The sequence below is a fragment of the Argopecten irradians genome, chromosome 4, assembly GCF_041381155.1.
Source record: "Argopecten irradians isolate NY chromosome 4, Ai_NY, whole genome shotgun sequence".
Lineage (NCBI taxonomy): Eukaryota > Metazoa > Mollusca > Bivalvia > Pectinida > Pectinidae > Argopecten > Argopecten irradians.
Window position 1 is genome coordinate 48,116,940 of NC_091137.1, and position 18,163 is coordinate 48,135,102.

At 34.2% G+C, this 18,163-nt stretch overlaps 2 protein-coding genes across 2 annotated transcripts; one reads left to right on the forward strand and one right to left on the reverse strand.

Moving 5' to 3' along the window:
- The first annotated feature begins 1,876 nt into the window (after positions 1-1,876).
- Positions 1,877-8,045, forward strand: LOC138321865 (FAD-dependent oxidoreductase domain-containing protein 1-like). Its single transcript, XM_069265866.1, has 10 exons — positions 1,877-1,995; positions 2,836-3,219; positions 4,026-4,155; positions 4,550-4,649; positions 4,964-5,058; positions 5,519-5,658; positions 6,284-6,429; positions 6,741-6,876; positions 7,292-7,396; positions 7,619-8,045. The coding sequence occupies exons 2-10, from the start codon at positions 2,839-2,841 to the stop codon at positions 7,862-7,864; spliced, it is 1,479 nt and encodes a 492-aa protein (XP_069121967.1). The 5' UTR covers positions 1,877-1,995; positions 2,836-2,838; the 3' UTR covers positions 7,865-8,045.
- A 3,256-nt stretch (positions 8,046-11,301) lies between these two features.
- LOC138321866 (ankyrin repeat domain-containing protein 45-like) lies at positions 11,302-17,424 on the reverse strand. Its single transcript, XM_069265867.1, has 5 exons — positions 17,056-17,424; positions 16,172-16,339; positions 15,826-15,920; positions 15,241-15,379; positions 11,302-11,635 (listed from the first exon to the last, which is right to left on the reverse strand). Exons 1-5 carry the CDS (start codon positions 17,357-17,359, stop codon positions 11,610-11,612), a joined length of 732 nt encoding a protein of 243 aa, XP_069121968.1. The 5' UTR covers positions 17,360-17,424; the 3' UTR covers positions 11,302-11,609.
- Positions 17,425-18,163: the final 739 nt, after the last annotated feature.

The following is an 18,163-nucleotide window of genomic DNA, read 5'->3' on the forward strand; positions in this document are numbered from 1 at the left end:
TTCCAAGGGTCAAAGGGTGAAAGTTGATGTTTTCATAGTTGAAGTCATTTTTAATTACCAATCAGAGTAGAAATTATATTTTTAAGGTTTTTGCCTATAAATCATGAGTTTGGGGATTTCAGTTCCGAAGATAGATGAAAAATTAAAGAAGTAGGTCACAGTGACCTTGTTCAGTATTCGTTCAAATTTAGCAGAAAACGATTATGCTGAAAACTTTCGTTTTACGACGATTTGATGGCTTGAAGTTAATGTTTAAGCACTTCATATGAATCAGATGATTACATCCCAGGGTCACATGGGATGGGTGGCGGGGATACATTCGGTCATATTCATATAATGGTGTCGTCTGTCAACTAAGCATCTTCTGGTTTTCCATATTTAAAGCAGGTTTAAAGTTTTTTTTTAAGTTTGTTTTATAAGTTGATCTCAAGCTATGCTTACATTGAAGGTAGGATGTTAGAACTATGCTTGCTGTACCATTGCATGATCGTAAAAGGCGACTAAATCTAGGGTCTTTTTCTAGTGGCCTAAAATAAAATCATGCATTAAACATTTAGTGTACATTGTGACAATTTATTTCCTTAAAAAAATGGTTTAACTTATCTACAATGTTTGTTTAGCATGAGACAGAAATCCAATATATTTTGATCTCGATAGCTACGAGGATTATGATGCTAGATCTAGCGGCAAAATTTTAGGCACAGTTCTTATATCCTACTTGCAATACAGGTGTTGTTTGGGATTCTCTTATAAAAAATCTTAACTTAAAACCCTGCTTTAAGCATGGAAAAACTAGTAAATGCTGAAGTTGATTGGCGATATGATTGATTGAATATGACTTAGATTTATCGCCGGCCGTCACCCAGCTCATGCTATGGTGATCCAAGATCCACATTAATCTTAATTTAAGTTATCAAATGAGGTAACCAAGGGATTAAGGCCCCACATTTAGTCGCCTTTTACAATCATTTTATTTCTACTCTAATTTATTAATTATGGCTTCAACAATAAACGTATTAATTTTCACCTTTGACCTCTAAAATTACCGTGAGCCCAGAAAAAAATTCGGATGGTCTGAATAGCATACAATATGCATCTGACCCTAAGGTGTCGTCATGCAAAATATTTGCTTTTTGCTGATGAGAGGCCACAAAATGGTTCATAGTGAATGTATCCCTCTTTTAACTACAATCCATGCAGATCTCTAGTAGCTATAAGGATTTACCTCAATTTACCCCTATTGGGCATTGCCCCAACTGCTCTAGTGATGTCAGAGCCAAAATTTTATAAACTCTGCTTCTTTTAGCCAGAAATTTAAATATAATTAAATTAATTACTATTTAAATCTCTGTTTTAGCCCTGCTTCTTTTACACAGAAATTCATATATAATTAAATTAATTACTATTTAAATCTCTGTTTTAGCCCAAGGATTTTTCCGGCCAAATTTTGTTACAATCAATGCAGAACTCTAATAGCGATTTAAAGGATTTACATGTATTAAAACATCACGGGGCCTAGAATGGATTCTTGATGAACTTTTCTATTTCAAGATAATTACTAAGAATATTACAAAAAATACATTCTGGCATCGATGTGTTAATTAGGAAGAAATTAAGAAATGGATAGCATTTTCTGAACTACATGTGCATACTGTATGTAGCATATAAAAAGTAATGTTTAGCCTGGTAAACATAAAGAATGAATATCAGTAAAAACTTCCAGCGCCTATGCACCAGATTTATATGGAGGGTTTATGTGTACATATGGTTTGGTGTTCGATCATGCTGTTGTTAAGGGGAAAAAACGAAAATAACAAAACCTCTCGACCCGGCGCGGGTCTCGGACGCGGCACGGGATACATAATTTGAGCCACCACTGGCGACATGCAGAGTTACGTCCCCTGCTGTCATGGCCGCCTCCATGTAATACCAAGAAACAAGAGGGATTAACTGCAAACAATCAATACCTTGTAGGAAGATTTTTACATAAAGGAGGTATTTAACAACTTACTCATATATATTTCTGCACGAAAGTTGCGCTGTCACTGTTATTTTCGTACTATTAAATGTTTTTGTGAAGGTAACTCTACTGCCCAAGGTGCTGTTCTTCAACCTGAACCAGAACGTTGTCGTTACATGCATGTATTTCTATCCACCTCGATACGCCAGGGGATAATATCACTGTCGTTATATCGGATATATGTTAAATAATCCACTTCGATACTATCACTGTCCTTTTATTCACATCCTCGATGTTCCAGGGGTTACTATCATTGTCGTTCTATTCACACCCTCTATATTCCAGGGGTTACTATCACTGTTGCTTTATCCTCGATGCTCCAGAGGTTACTATCACTGTATACAATGCTGATGTTAGAGGCCTCGCATATTGTAAAACATCGTTAAATCCATGGGATGGGGGCGTTTATACAACTTCAACTCCTTCTCCAGAAAAGGGGAGGCGTGCTTATAGGAGGAAGGGCGCTAATTAAAGCTAATATGGTAGATATATAAACTAAAGGGTTCTGATGTTAATGCTGGAGGTATCTGCTATATCTTTTTAACAAATCGACAGAAAAATTGTATTAATAGATATGTAATACCTGTCAACTTAGAATTATCATCTGGTCTAGCTCAGGACAAACCAATAGTCTTGAAGGCCATAATTATATTCAGCTTCACGTCATGTGTACTTCACAATGTCTGTGGATTTTACAACCTTTTATAAAATTAGTTCCTTAAGTTTTATTCATGTTATAATGTTGTATGTAACATAGTATAAAAGCAGACATTCAACAAACTTGTCTAATTCAATTTTTTTCCATGTTCTTCAAGATCATGTCGACCAGAATCTTCAAGAATGTCTCTGACAGGGTGATAAGAAAGCAAAGAGTATGCAGTTCACAATATTGGCATCAAATGTCGCGTTATTTGTGTTCTAACCCTGAAGACACAGCAGGCACAAGAAGAGATGACCCTAAACAAAAGCTTTCCCCTAAAACTGAAAAAGAGTCGAATCTTCACCCAGCACATGGGAGAAATGTAAAAAGGTCTTTACTGAATATCAGTAAAGCTAGTCAAAGTAATCATAATTTTGTTCCTGGACAAACGGACATAGCTATCATTGGAGGCGGACTGGTCGGTTCAGCTGCTGCCTTTTGGATTAGGAAACAGAGCCGCAAAAGTCTTAGTGTAACAGTTATAGAAAGAGACTCCAGTGTAAGTCAATACTTTTTTCACCATTTTAATTTGATGTAGGCATGTTCTGCATTCGCATATTACAGAGTTATCTGTCCTTGTGGGTAGGTATTGATTGTGATGTCATGTGTTTGTGAGCACAGTGTAGTATTTTTCAGAGAAAATGATGTAATTTGTGCTCACAAAATAATGACATCACAATGGATACCTACCCACAAGGGAGATAAATCTGTAATATACCAAGACCAAATAAGTGTTGTGTTGAGTATGAGCAGTCATTTTTTTTTTATTTTTTATTTTTTTAAGTTTTAGATATGAAGTGGGCTGAAATGATCATGCTAAGGTTTTATTACAATATGTGAATTAAATTCTATTATCTGTAACATCTGACTCTAATTTCAACATTTATATAGGATTATAAGTTTAATGATGGGTGTGGAAAATAATTTTAAAGAAGAAAATGTTAAAGATTTAAAATTTCAAAATTACAAATACAGTACAAGGATAACATATTGGTGCAAGAAGTCAAGTGCAATTGTTAAGCTACCTGACATTCATTTCTGTCGTGATATGTGGTTGAAGGTGTATTTGATGGTTAGTAAATGAGCACAGGCGTTTGGCTCAATAGACATGTTTCTCTCTATACAGTATTACTAATATATACAGATAGAAAAATGTCCATAGAGCCAAACGCTTGTGGTGTGAGCATTCATTTTAAGGGAGAAAACACAACAATGTGAGAATTTAAGAGGCCCAAAGGGCTAGATATAGCTAATGTACTAACTCTTAGTTTCCATCCTACATGTTCATAGATTAATGTCTTTCAGTATTCTCAAGCTTCAAGCATGCTGTCTGTTGGAGGTGTGAGGCACCAGTTCAGTATTCCTGAAAATGTACAGATGTCCATGTTTACATCAGAATTCATCAGGAATATCAACCAACATCTTGGCATTCTTGGTAATTTATAGTCTTTATCAGAAATATATATACAAAATGTACATCAATATCACAAAAAGCGGGTAAGTGTGAGGTATAGTCTACATCAGTCAGGGTCATGTAAGCTAGGAAGTGTCAGGTTTAATGGTGGAAGAAAACTGGAGTACTCAGAGATAAACCACCTAGCAGCAGTCAGAATCTGGCAACTGCCCCACATGTGATTCAAACTCGCGACCCAGAGGTGGAGGACTTGTGGTAATATGTCAGGATATCTTAACCACTCTGCCACCATGGGTAATGATAGACCTCATAGAAAGTTTGAGTTATAGTCTATATCAGAAATATACAATGTCACAAGTCAGGATGATGATTTTGATAATGTATTGTTAAAAGATGTAAAATTCTTTTGTTGTAGGCGAAGAAGCCCCCGATGTGCATTTCCATCACCAGGGATACCTATTTCTGGCCTCAGAACAGAGTGCAGAGACCCTTAGTGAAAGTGTCAAAATGCAAAGGTTAGCAAAATTATCACATAGTCTGCTTGACATTCAATAACTGGGCCTTGTAATACATGTACATATACAGATGTAAATCACTTAATTGTGTGTAATTTGCAATGGATGGTATGTATATATCAGATGACCATTAATTAAGGTTACATTAATTAAGGTTAATTAATATTTTGTGTTATTTGTGATTAAAGGTAATTGCATGCTAATTTCATTGCTAATTTTGTGGACGCAACTGTGGATTTATTGTCCACACCTTGTAAGAGGTTCAGAGTATGCTGAGTAACATTTCTTCTTTGTTTTTTTCTTGCTTCCCTAAGGGAACTAGGTGCCAATATAGAATTGTTCACTAAAAGTCGCCTGGCTAAGAAATATCCCTGGCTCAACTTGGATGGCATTGAATGTGGATCACAGGGTAAGATTGTTTTTGCGGTTTTAAACGTTTAAAATCTTAAAAGAAAGTTATGTTTCTGTGCATATGACGGTATTTCCCTAAGTCATTAAATAGTAAGTCGTTTCGGTAACATTACTGAAGTTGTTTTGGTATGTTTTTAATTTAGAATGACCTATGATGTGCCATAGGTCATGCACTGTGTGCCATGGGGTGTTCATAAACTTTTCATACCAAATTTTTTCTCTGGATATCTAATTGGCTCTAGGTATTGATATTAATCCTGTAGAATGCTTGGATGAAGGGCTACTAAGTGTGTTCAAATGAATGACCTTGACCTTCATTCAAGATAGCCTTTAAACAATGTACTTCTTGTCAATAACTAAGAGGCCTAGAGACCTGATATTGGGCCTGTAGCATGCTGTTATTCTTTAATTTAATATTATTATTTGATAATTAAACCTGGTTTATATTTTTTGGACAGGGATTCAGGGAGAAGGTTGGTTTGACCCATGGCTGCTTCTTTGTGCTCTGAAGAAAAAGAACATAAATATGGGTGTAAATTATGTGAATGCCGAGGTGGATGGCTTTTTTCTGAGTGACAATAGATTGTCTGGTCTCCAGGTATGTATTAATAATTGCATAACAATCCTTAGGTTGGAAAATGCTTTACCTATAGAAAGGACTATGTATGGTTTGGGCCCCTTTTTGGCCCCTAAATCCATCAAATTTTCAAACCTGTCTTTAATTGATTAAATTGTTGTATCTAAAATATACTTAGTAGCTTTATTGACTGTAGTTGCCAAACAAAGTTTGTTCAAGGATGCACTCTATGGTTTCTTAGACAAAAAATTGTCAAAATATGCTCATTTTCATAATTTATGCATATTTCATGTGGTTACCATGGCAACTGAAGCTGTAAAATCAGAAAGCTATCATAACAACTAAATTAAAGATGTACTAATTATGTCAAATTCAACAATTTAAACATTAAATAACAGTTTTGAAAATTTTGACGGATTTGAGGGCCAGAAATGGCCCAGACCTTACATAGTGCTTTACTATAAAGGGACCACTGTGGCCCAACGGTTAAAATGTTCAAATGATCACAGAGGCCATTACTTGGCATAACAAACCAGGTGAACTATTGGCAATAAGAAAATTTTTTGAAATCCTAATTCTTTTGAAGAAAATTACTGTTTTGTCATTTTCATTTCAATATCCAGATATCCATATATATTGTTTTCAGGTAAAATGTGCTGATGGAACAGCGGACAGCTTGGAGTTTTCAACATGTATAAATTGTGCTGGTGCCTGGGCTGCAGAAATTGCCAAGCTAGCTGGTATAGGAACAGGCGAGGGCTATATGTCTGTGGGCCTCCCTGTGGAACCTCGGTAAGAAGCTGGAAAGACATAGAAAGAGTTTATAGATATTCCTATTTATAGCTGAATAATTTGTGGTCTGAAATTTTTTTCAATTATTTTGTTTTCAATGAGTATATCAACATGCGAACCTATACCAACAAATATTTATGTGAATATTTAGGCATACAGTAGAACTTCGAGGGGTCAAACTTTTAAGGAGTCTAATTTCTCGATGTGTCAAACATATCGTGCGATCTGGATTTTTATGTCACCTGGCCATAAGGATCTCTTATTATTAGCATGGGGAAGACTGTTTTAATAGATGTTGTGTATTTTGACAGAAAGCGGTTTGTGTATGTAACTCATTGTCCAGAAGGTCCCGGACTGGAATGTCCACTTGTAGTGGATACGTCAGGGATGTACTTCAGACCGGAAGGACTGGGAGGGCACTTCCTCCTAGGAGGTAGTCCATATGAGGTTTGTCAATCTTTATATTGTAACCCATCATGTGTCATGGTGACCTATGGCAATCACTTTTGGTATCGTTTGCAACCCAAGTGTGACACATAGGTATCATTATGTCGGCTTAAGTGGTGTTGGTGTCCGGAAAATAAGTTTCCCTGCGATTATTTATTTTCCGAATAACCAAACTTTATATATTGCTTTATATAAATGAAATTTCAGATGACTTCAATACTGGTTAAAATCCATCAATATTTGCAAGAGTTACAGGACTTTGAAATCTTTAAAACAGATACATCCATGGTTTTCGCTCTACAACTTAAGTATTTATTGTCTAATTTCAACTAAATTTGGTATATTGCTTTATTTTTTACTATTTTATTATTGACTTTTTTATTATTGATTTCATTGTTTTATCATTACTTCCCAGGATCAGGAACCTGATGTGAGTAACTTGGAAGTGGACTACAATTTCTTTGATGAGGAAGTGTGGCCAAGTCTAGCTCATAGAGTACCGTCATTTGAAAAACTAAAGGTAGTACATTTTGTAGCTTATATATATAGTTATACCAAATCCGATTTAATGCTAATCTTGATAATTTTATATTCTTCGTAATAGAGCGCTATGGTGGCTGATTGATTATGGTGTATATCAACATATCACTCATCCTTGATACTAAAGGGGTTACTATCACTGTCTTGAACCCACCCCTGGACTAATTATTTTTACAGTAACATACCTGGTTAATCATTTCAGGTGAAGAGTGCGTGGGCTGGTTACTATGACTACAACACCTTTGACCAGAACTTGGTGATTGGTCCCCATCCGGTCCACACCAATTTTTACTTTGCCAATGGGATGAGTGGACATGGAGTTCAGCAGGCATTGTGTATTGGTCACGCTTTAATGGAGCTTATATTGTACAACGAATTTAACGCTGTTGACCTAGATCTGTTCAGGTTTGGACGATCCGAACCGCTCTTAGAGTTGGGAATTGTGTGAGAATATTACAGGGTTTACATCATGTCTTGGGACTTGTGTTAAGTGTTTATGTAGCAATCGATAGGTCTGAATATAATGGATCAAAAACTATATGTTAAAATACAGTGAACCCTCGATACTCCGGACACTTTCGATCCAAGCCTAAACCAACAGGATTAAAAAAAAATTCTGGACTGCTGAATTTCGTGTTCTTGGTCAATATGTAATGTTACGATAAGCTGTTCCCTGACATTTCCGTCTGGACTGAAAGTTTACCAGACTATCGGCGTCCAGATCGATTATCAGGGGTCTGCTGTATGTAATGTATAATGTATTTGACTTTTTAAATGGGATGTTTCTTTATTGGTCAGAGTGTGCATGGACTACATGTTATGTACTTCTCATATTGTACATGTGTATTATATTTGGATACTACTATCAGGATAGAGATATACTCAGTTGTGTTATTTTAAGATGTACATGTAAATATGTATATATATATATACTGGTAATCAGTTGTTGACAGATATCTTTTCATTAATGGGGTCCCACAACGAGAATCGTCAATATTCTAGTTGATTTAGGCGAACAGCATTATGGTCATTTACAGATCCGATTCAAAGTTGCCAAAAACTTGGACACTAAATGCATATGTTTTGAATCTCGAAGAACATGCCAAACCTAATCCAATAATATTAGACGTCAATATTGAGAAACTTCTGATGGGCACAACGTAATGATCAAAAGTGTCTCGTCGTGCTATACCTCTAACATTGTCAGAATACCTCTAAACCATATAAAGAAGATGGTTGTGAAAAAATGTTTTATCATTTGGTTGCTGGTTGTGCTTTGAAAATGCATTTTAAAATTTTATTGTAGATATTTGTATCATAATTGTTCTATTTCCTATTATACATGTGTTTGCTGCTTATCTTATTACCTATTATACATGAACCTTTGATCTTGAGATTTAAGTTTTAAATATCACTTGATTTTGAAGTGATAAATTTGTGTACTTTATGTAATTATATTTTAGCTTCAATTATTTGAGGCTAAAAGCTCTAAGATATTATCACTAACTTATTGCCAAAATACATACTTTATAGTACATGCATTGATGAAATATATATTACTACTAGGTACAAGTGTATATTGTGAAATAGATAAAACTAGTCACAATTGTGTATCAAATTTAATTAGTGACATGCAATTTATTATGAAGAAATATCAATTAGTTAAAGGTTCTTTAATCATATGATTATATTATGGAGTATTATAAATAAAATGTCTAGTCTGAACAATAAGGTAAGCATTAAAATTAATTACAGTTGTAACTTGACTAAACCAGACTCACTTACCAACCTATCATACTACGTACAACGGCATTGGCTCTTGGATATATTGACTAAACCGGATGTCACGGGTACCACCATATTTGGCTTGTTTAGCAAGGTTACGTTTAGCCAGATGATTACATGATTATGCCAAAATTCACAGGAATCCACGTACATTAGACAAGGGTTGGGTTTGACAATTACGCTGTATTACTATACCCTCAATTACCCTCAGTTATACCATTGTTTTTAATTTTATACATTTGTTCAGCTGTAATGTTTATTTGACATTTTTAATACATTTGAAATTTTTTCTTAGTAGTTTTTTAATGTCAGTTTTAGGGTAAGGCATTTATTTTTCAACTAAATACTGATGATATTTTAAAATTGGATTTTTTTTTTTTTTTTTTTATTTTAGAAATGGACTATGGAAACAATTCACGAACCACGTGATATCTGATAATGTTTGTGCGGGACAATTGTTTCTATTGGTGATGGAATGACGTCAAAAGATGAAATCCCACACTAGCCTCATTTCAGTGGGAATATTATAAAGAGTTATGTTCCATCACCATTGGAGATACTAGTCCCACACAAACATTATCTGGTATCACGATACTAGACTGGATTGCCTGCTGTAGTTTTTATACTCTCTGCTAGGCTTCGCTCTGAAAATAGAATTAGTATTCATGAGTGCATAAATACTATTTGATAGGGGAGATAATTGGTACTAAGGCAGGTAATCCAATCTACACATTGTACATGTACGTGAATTATTCCCATTACACAGAGTCAACATGGGCTGTAATAAATGTAAAAGAAACATAAGTTATTAGTATGGGTGTTATTTTGTTGTCTATACAGATTTATTTTGTTTAAAAAATCATGTGTGCCAAAAGTATAGTTCAATTTTTTTTTTTTTTTTAATTTTAAAAGGATCATGTATAAATTTTATATACAGATATATCAGATTTCATTTTTTACAGTTATATGTTAATTGTATCTTATTCCATTATCTGCATTCTTCTGATTATGATTTGATACAATGTGTAAGTTTAATCAGAATAGAATGAAAATATCAATTGTCCAAATAACTTTGGTGGATTTTTTTGAGATTGTTGGCATATTATTTCTCAAAAATAAAAAAAAGGCATTATTTACTATTAATTATGTTCAATGTATGTTAAACGATTTATTTGTGTTTGAAATGTGAACAATCAAGCTTACATACATGTACATAAAATACAGGACATTATATTATTATGGAGATATATATACAGGAATATATTAAATATCTTTAATGTAAAATGATTTATTTGTACATTATATTTGTATACATGCAAGCTGACATATACTAGTAAACAAGAAGTTGATAGAACTGTAAATAACCTATATGTCGCTAATACTTAATTTCCTGAACTTGCCTATGACAACTTGTTTGCAGTCTCAAAATTACTTCTATTTTTGTGATTGAGATAACTAGATACTGACTTAAAGTTATCAACAAGTGGCGTCAGATAATGGAAATTACATTAAGACTGTTAAGACAACATGGAAAGCCTGCAAATTGACAGCTGTATAATAACTAGCATGTTATTCCACATGTAACTGACCATGTAGATATTTGAATGATGATTATCTGTATATATACTGGTATTACGAATGGGTCTATGGATACATGCAGCCAATATTGAATAAAATTTTATCAACATATCATGCAATCATGTTGTAATGATACTTTTCATAATTTCAACTTTCTTTCAATAAATATACAATTATTCCAAATAGCTATCAACATATAAGTAGCTATCGATAGCTACTGTAATAACTTACTACATTTTCTGTAAATATTTTGTTCGTATTGCTTTTTTACCATTTTTGTGTAAATTTTGGAGTTTTTTCTACATTATGTATATAATATTATAACTTCTTCTTAATCTATCAATCCAGTAGCTAGTAACTGGTAATGTACATATCATATTGAATCACAAATATTTCATTTTATACTCAAATAGTTGCGAGGGATTTGAATTTGTTACTGTGAATTAATGCGAAAATTAATTCCTCACAATATATAAGAAATTTACAGTATACATGTACCTGGTAAAAAAATATGGAATCATATTGTAAATAAATATTTTTATTCAGAAAAAAATTAACATTTGTGAGAATACCTGTGACATATACATAAGTAAATTGTACAGTCAAAAGTTTGTTGATACGTATAACAATAAAATGAAATATATGGACGGTATGTTTTGTTCAAGTTGAAGTCTGTTCTTAATACACGTATACATATCATTATCATTGGAATTTGTCAATCCATTTCCAAACATTCCATCTATAGACATTTGACTATGAAGCTGGAGCTGTGTGGAGTGTGAAACCATGTGACGCCAACTTCGAGCCAATCAACTGTAAGACTGTCTTATCTACTTTTTTTCTGGCCTCTCTGCGGCTAAAGAAAAGAAAAGAAAAAATGCATTGATTTTAAATACCTAACTTCGGAAACCTAAAAAAGGACATTCATAATTTTAAGTGTGTTTAATCATTTTTGAAATTGCACGAGTAAAAACAAAACTTACATCAATTTACATAAATCTTGAATCCTAAATTATTCTTGTTTCTTTTATTAATATCATATTTGACCTAATAAGCAACCCTTGTCTCTAAAAATGGCCCTTTTTGAGGCCTCAATTTTACTTAAATTGACTTAAATACAGACTGAAACTATAAAATCCGTGTAGGTATCTCTTAATTGATTTATTTTACTCTGTTTTAACATTTTTGTGAAATATTGGCCCAAATTTGGTCCTATTAAACATCTTTTATTTTTGTTTTTTAAAAGTCCTGGGCGCTTATTAATGGGTCAAATACGGTATATTCATACTTACATTTTGAAATTTTGATAAACAAGAATTAAAAACAGAAGGTCGCAGTAGATCTGAATGCATTAATATAATCAAACATTTTGAAAACCAATATTGTTGTAATGTAAACGTATGATAATAAAAATTTCGTTAAAGTGAACAGTCGGGCAAGGATGGCTAAAGTCGGTAAAAATGGTGTGATGTATCCAGTATAATTTCTTATGAAATGGAAAAATAAAATCTCTCGTCAAAATCTGTCTGCGTACGAAGAAATTAATTTAAAGTATGGGAATTCTAAAACGTCCTCCCGGCTCACTATGTCTGTGGTTACATTTCCACGCAGCCTCGCTTTCAATGCTTTCAACTTTTCTTTACTTTAATGGTCAGAACTGGGAAACTAAGCAGAACTTGACCGTCGTATTAATATGTGAGAACTTTAGGAAGGCCAATGAACTCATTTAGACTGGTTTTCTTTGCCCGACTATTCACTTTAAGTGATGTTATTTTGGAAACCTGAAATATAGAATATCTTGCTTAGAAACATTCATTCTACAAGAGCAATTAAATATAATTATCCCATACCAATAGCCAAGGACTACACTGCTATTAATATCAAAATCCAGGATGATTTTCATATCAAGCTATTAAGTGTGCAGCAAAATACATTGATGTAAATTTTGACGATAAATATTCTAGCTGGTACTGGCAATATTTTAACCAAATTACAAATTATTCCAGCTGGTGTTATCTAAATTAAAGCCACCAGTTTTCTTTGATTTTATTTTGCAATCTGAAAATCATAAACTTTATTAAGGTGACAGTGTAGAGTGAAATAGAGAAGCATCGGTGGAGAATGGATAGATAAATCACCACAGATCAAAGGAATTTTGGGATATGCCACTTAAAAACGGGGGGATGCATGCAACACTGTCAAAGCTTGTGTGTCACTCTGAGTATGGAGTCCGTTAAGGAGAGTGTATATGTATCGTTGATAACCAGGAATTCTTATCAAAATTAGACATGTAATTCCGCTCCACTACGATACTCTACGTTACGCTCCAATACAAGATCTAACAGAGCCCCGTTTGGAGTCGCCTCTGTATGACCCCTATGGTTAGCCAATCAGCATGTCGCCAACGAAATCTTCGGTGTCATTGATTCATTCGGAAGTATGAATTGCTAAAAGTATGCCCGAGATGTTCTGATTCTAGGCTAGGGGTCATGCTGAAGTGACCCTGAACTGGATGTTGTTAGATTTGCATTTGAGCATAATGTAGAGTATTGTAGTGGAGCGGAAGTCTAATTTTAATGGGATTGATAACCAGGCAATTCAAAACATGATTTCAAATGTCAAATGGACACTAGCATTACCTTAATCTCACTTATATATAAACAGATGTATATAAAGGTTTATAAGCCCACCAAGACCGATACCATGGACTTGTCTCTGTCAATTTATCATTTGAATACATACCAATACATCATAATTTAAGCATTCAAAACCAAATTCAATCGCCCAAACCAGCTGATGCATGCAGTAAGACAACTATTATGCAACTTAATTTCTCTAAATGAGATTTATTAGCCCACCATTATCAGAATAAACATAACATATAAAAATCACTAAAGATCTCCTTTACTGAGCTTTATATAAATCACAAATGATTATTTAAAAAAAAAAAAAAACCCATCAGAATTGGGTTGTTGTTTTAAAATGACATTTCAAACTTAAACCTGGTAAAATGGGAAAAAAGCTCAACATGTATAATTCAAATTAAACTTGTAATTCTGCTCCACTATGATACGCTCCAATACAAGATCTAACAGCTCTCCATCCGGGGTCACCTCAGCATGACCAATCAGCATAGTCGTTTATACTATGGAGAGAATTCACTTTACTGATGATTTCATAGGCAACATGCTGATTGGCTAACCATAGGAGTCATGCCGAGGTGACCCTAAACCGAGAGCTGTTAGATTTGTACTGGTATTGGTATAATTCTTTTAAAACTGTTACAGTATTAATTGACTTTCAAATATTCTGTTAATATCAGTACCAGTTAAATTTTTGGTCTTTATTTGAATGTTGTAAGTTTAGCGATCAGTTATTTAGTAATTAGATTTTTTTAATCAAATATTGCTTATTGCAATAGACTCCGGTAGTGCTTTAACAATCATAGAGTTTGTTTTTACCAATTAACCACATACTGTTTCAGTATAATTTCTTATTGGCACTTTTATAGCGTTTCATGTAAAACTAATAACACATTAATTCTATAGACACACACAAAAACCAGCATGTTTTACACTTTGTTGTGGCTGCTATATACACCCAACAAAACACTGAGTTTAGGAACCACACAAGATATGCACAATACAGCTTACAATTATCAGCACATTCAACTTTTACTTACTGTTTCAACTGTTGGAAAAAAATAATTTAAATTTTCAGTTATTAAATTTTTCACAAATCTTCATTTCCCCATTCACCATAACAAACATGATTAAGTGGGATATTTATATAACAGAAACAGTCATACAAACATAGAGCCTATCAAAACTTTTATATGCTTAAAAGGCCCACTACCTTTCCGAAATGAATTTTAATTGTGAATGTAAAACGAGACTGATAATTTTGTAGAGTAGCAAAAAGTTATTGGGTTTCTTTTAATACAACACTTATCATTATCTTCTGAACAATTAATTGGGTTTCTTTTAATACAACACTTATCATTATCTTCTGAACAATTACATAAAAATAAATCAAATTTAATTTTCATATTGAGGCCCTATTGCGGCCCTATTGCAGGTTTGTCTTATGTTTCTCGACGTCCTAATTACCACATGTTAATTATTTATCAGAGCAAAATTAATCTTCACTGTTTACATAAATCATGCAGGAAATCTTGCTTTTGTTTGGTGTTGTAACTTCTGACACCTCAGATCATTATAATATATCTTCTTATAGTATTGTTGTTTTTGAAAACCTTTCAAAGTTTTGTTTTGGAAAGGTAGTGGGCATTTATCGAGGAAGCTTGATTTTCCCTGAATTCCGGAAAAATAATATTCCAGCAATATTCCTATATCTTATTGGATGATCTTTTTTCAACACTTGGTAATTTGGTTTAGATCATTAACGTAATTTCTATAGTAAAGACAAAAGAATGGTAGTAGATGCATGGATTAAACTTACCTGGCTCTGATAACTTTTGGTAGATAGGGGCGAGTATCTCGTCAAAGGCTTGTTTCTGTATCAGGAAATCCTGTGTGGTAGCATCTGAAGTACTGTCAATCCATTCTGTCTTCTCCTTACATGTGTTCAGCGTAAGGTTCTACAGGATAAAACATTGTTAGTGTGAATTAAAATCTTACAAGGATTGTTATAGACAGAGGGGCCAATCATAAGTAGCAGTCATGGGGTCATAGGAGTCAAAAGATCTACTTAAAATCTTTAGACAATAAAGATTCTAATCGACAGTCCTGATATTTAATTTGTTGCTGGCAAGAGTTAGAGGGCCAGGATCGATGTTTCTCAGAGACCTGATGTGAAGTATGTAAAAGTACATGATAACCTATTTAGTCAAAGGACATTTAAATGTAAGTATTGGAAAGCAGCAAGAAATTTAAATATGAACATTTTGTCTTTGGCAATAATTCCAAAGACTTTGTCAAAAACTTTTAAGGCTATATGGTCTTTGGTTTGCTTGGTGATATTTTCTCTGTCTTTTGTATGAAGGACTTAATTGTTTTTCTTTACCATGTTACTTGTTTATTTTACCTTGTCATCTTTTGTGAGTCTTCCTTGAACTTTCTCTGGATCTGCAATTGTTTCCTGGGCAGTGCGGATAGCATCTTGTAGAGCCACTTTTGCTTCTGAAATATCAATAGATTATAATAGTATGATATATGTGAAATGATGCTCCATTCTTCCTGAAGACGTATTTGAAGGTATATAAAGGCCTTGTGGCCAAGTCAGAGTTTTTATATTTTTCATCCATATACCTATACATATATTATACCTATATATTATACTGTACTATAAATGTTTTACATGTAACAAATTTAAAATGTCATGTATCCCATCCAATTCCAATTTGATACAATGCTAACATCGAAGAACTGACCTGCCCAGTCTAAGTAATCCACACATTCTGTTTTGTTGTATCGCAGTGCCGTCTCTCGGGGTCGTTCGTTATTTGTGTTCCTGTGTTGTAGTCCGGCTTGAGCTTCGATGAGAACTTTTAGCACACCGATCCGTCCCCAGGCACTGGCATGATGTAGTGCACAATAACCTGTAGGTGAAACAGAACCACACATGTATTTAATTATAACTATTGTCAGTAAAGTCGGATATGTAACAGGAGAGGAGAAACTGTAGTAGCCAGGCCGGGATTCAAACCTGGAATCTCTAAATATTAACTGGTTGGTCAACTGATCGAGCTACCTGGTCAACGATAATCGACCCAGTCCATCCAATCCCTCTATACTCCTCCCTCCTTTTTCAAAGTCTTTATCTTCAAAGACATAATTACAAGACTCTGATATATATATTTAACACCATTGTGCAATGTTTGCCAGACGCTCTACTGATTGAACTGCCTTAATTGTCACCGATCACTGACCAAGTACTAATCAAATAATATTAGACGTCAACATTGAGAAACTTCTGATGGGCAATACCGATGAGGTTAGACACGATGCAATGATCAAAAGTGTCTCGTCGTGTTATACCTCTAACATTGTTGGAGTAACCTAGCACAATCCGGCTACAGCTACTGTATACGTATAAATGTATGTAACATGGCAAAAGCCGGGCTTGTACCTGGGGCGTTGGCCCAGCCATACTGGTCTGCCACTCTACTGATTGAGCTAAAGGGAAATCCCACTAGCATGAGGCTAGAAGGTGACTGCATCAATATAAGCTTAGGTATTATATTATCAAGTGCATAAAATATGATACATTGTGTAGTAACACCGTGAATATGAATTTAATGTAACTGTGTAGTACCCTTTGATGTGACAGAGTTTACATCAGCTCCTCTCGTAATAAGTTCCCTGGAAATATCTACACGGCCTAAAGTAGCCGCTATGTCGAGAGGACTCTTTCCATCATCATCTCGCTGATTAATAAGTTCAGCTACTGTCTCTTTATACGGGTCCTCGTCACTTTCAAAACACTTTACGAGTCTCTCAACATCATTCTTCAATACACAGTGTGTTACGATAGTAGTATTCGGTAACAACACTTCTACTTCCTCTACCGGTTCTTCTTCTCCTGTCTGGCCCTCAGTTGTTGGTGTTTCGTTCGTCATTTTCACCGAGAAATTCGCTCAACGCTTGTTTCCATCCAAACAAATGACGTTTTTAACAAGGTCTCGCTGGCGTTTAACAGGGGTCGGTACGTTGTGAGCTTCAAGCGTCTAAATGACAACTTTGGGACACACTAATATCAGACTACCAGTTACAATAATATCCGGATACCAACAAGCAATACACTATATACATGTATTAGTAAATCAACTGTATCATTCAAGAAAACTCTAAGTTCGATTCCTGTATTATATGTGTAATCAAACCTCTTATTAGAGGCAAGGACATATATAACTCACTTATAAATCCTTGTTAGAGGTAACAGACAGTAGAAATCCTAACTAATTATTTGCGTTAAAGGGCCAACTACCTTTCCGAAACGGCTTTTAATTTTTAAAATAGGAATGTAAAACGAGATCAATAATTTTGTAGAGTCGCAGACGTTATTAACTATACGTTTACTAGCAAACTTATCATCGCCTTCAGAACTATTTAATTAGAATAAATAAAATGTTAATTTTCATAACGCGGGTCGTTTTATGTTTCCCGCCGTCGTCCTAAATGCCGCGCGGTAGTTGAATATCACTGCGCCAGACGACAAAACAGCGAAATGAATTACATCTCCATGTTATCGTACATTAGACAGGAAATCTGCATATTTTTGGTGTTGTAACCTCATCTTAAGCCATCGACATATATTTTCTTTTGTTATTAATGTTTTTAAGAAACCTTTAAATTTTGCTCCGGAAAGGTAGTGGCCCTTTAAAGGAACTGTCTGAGGTCTGGTTCCTAGTTCTGTATAAGTT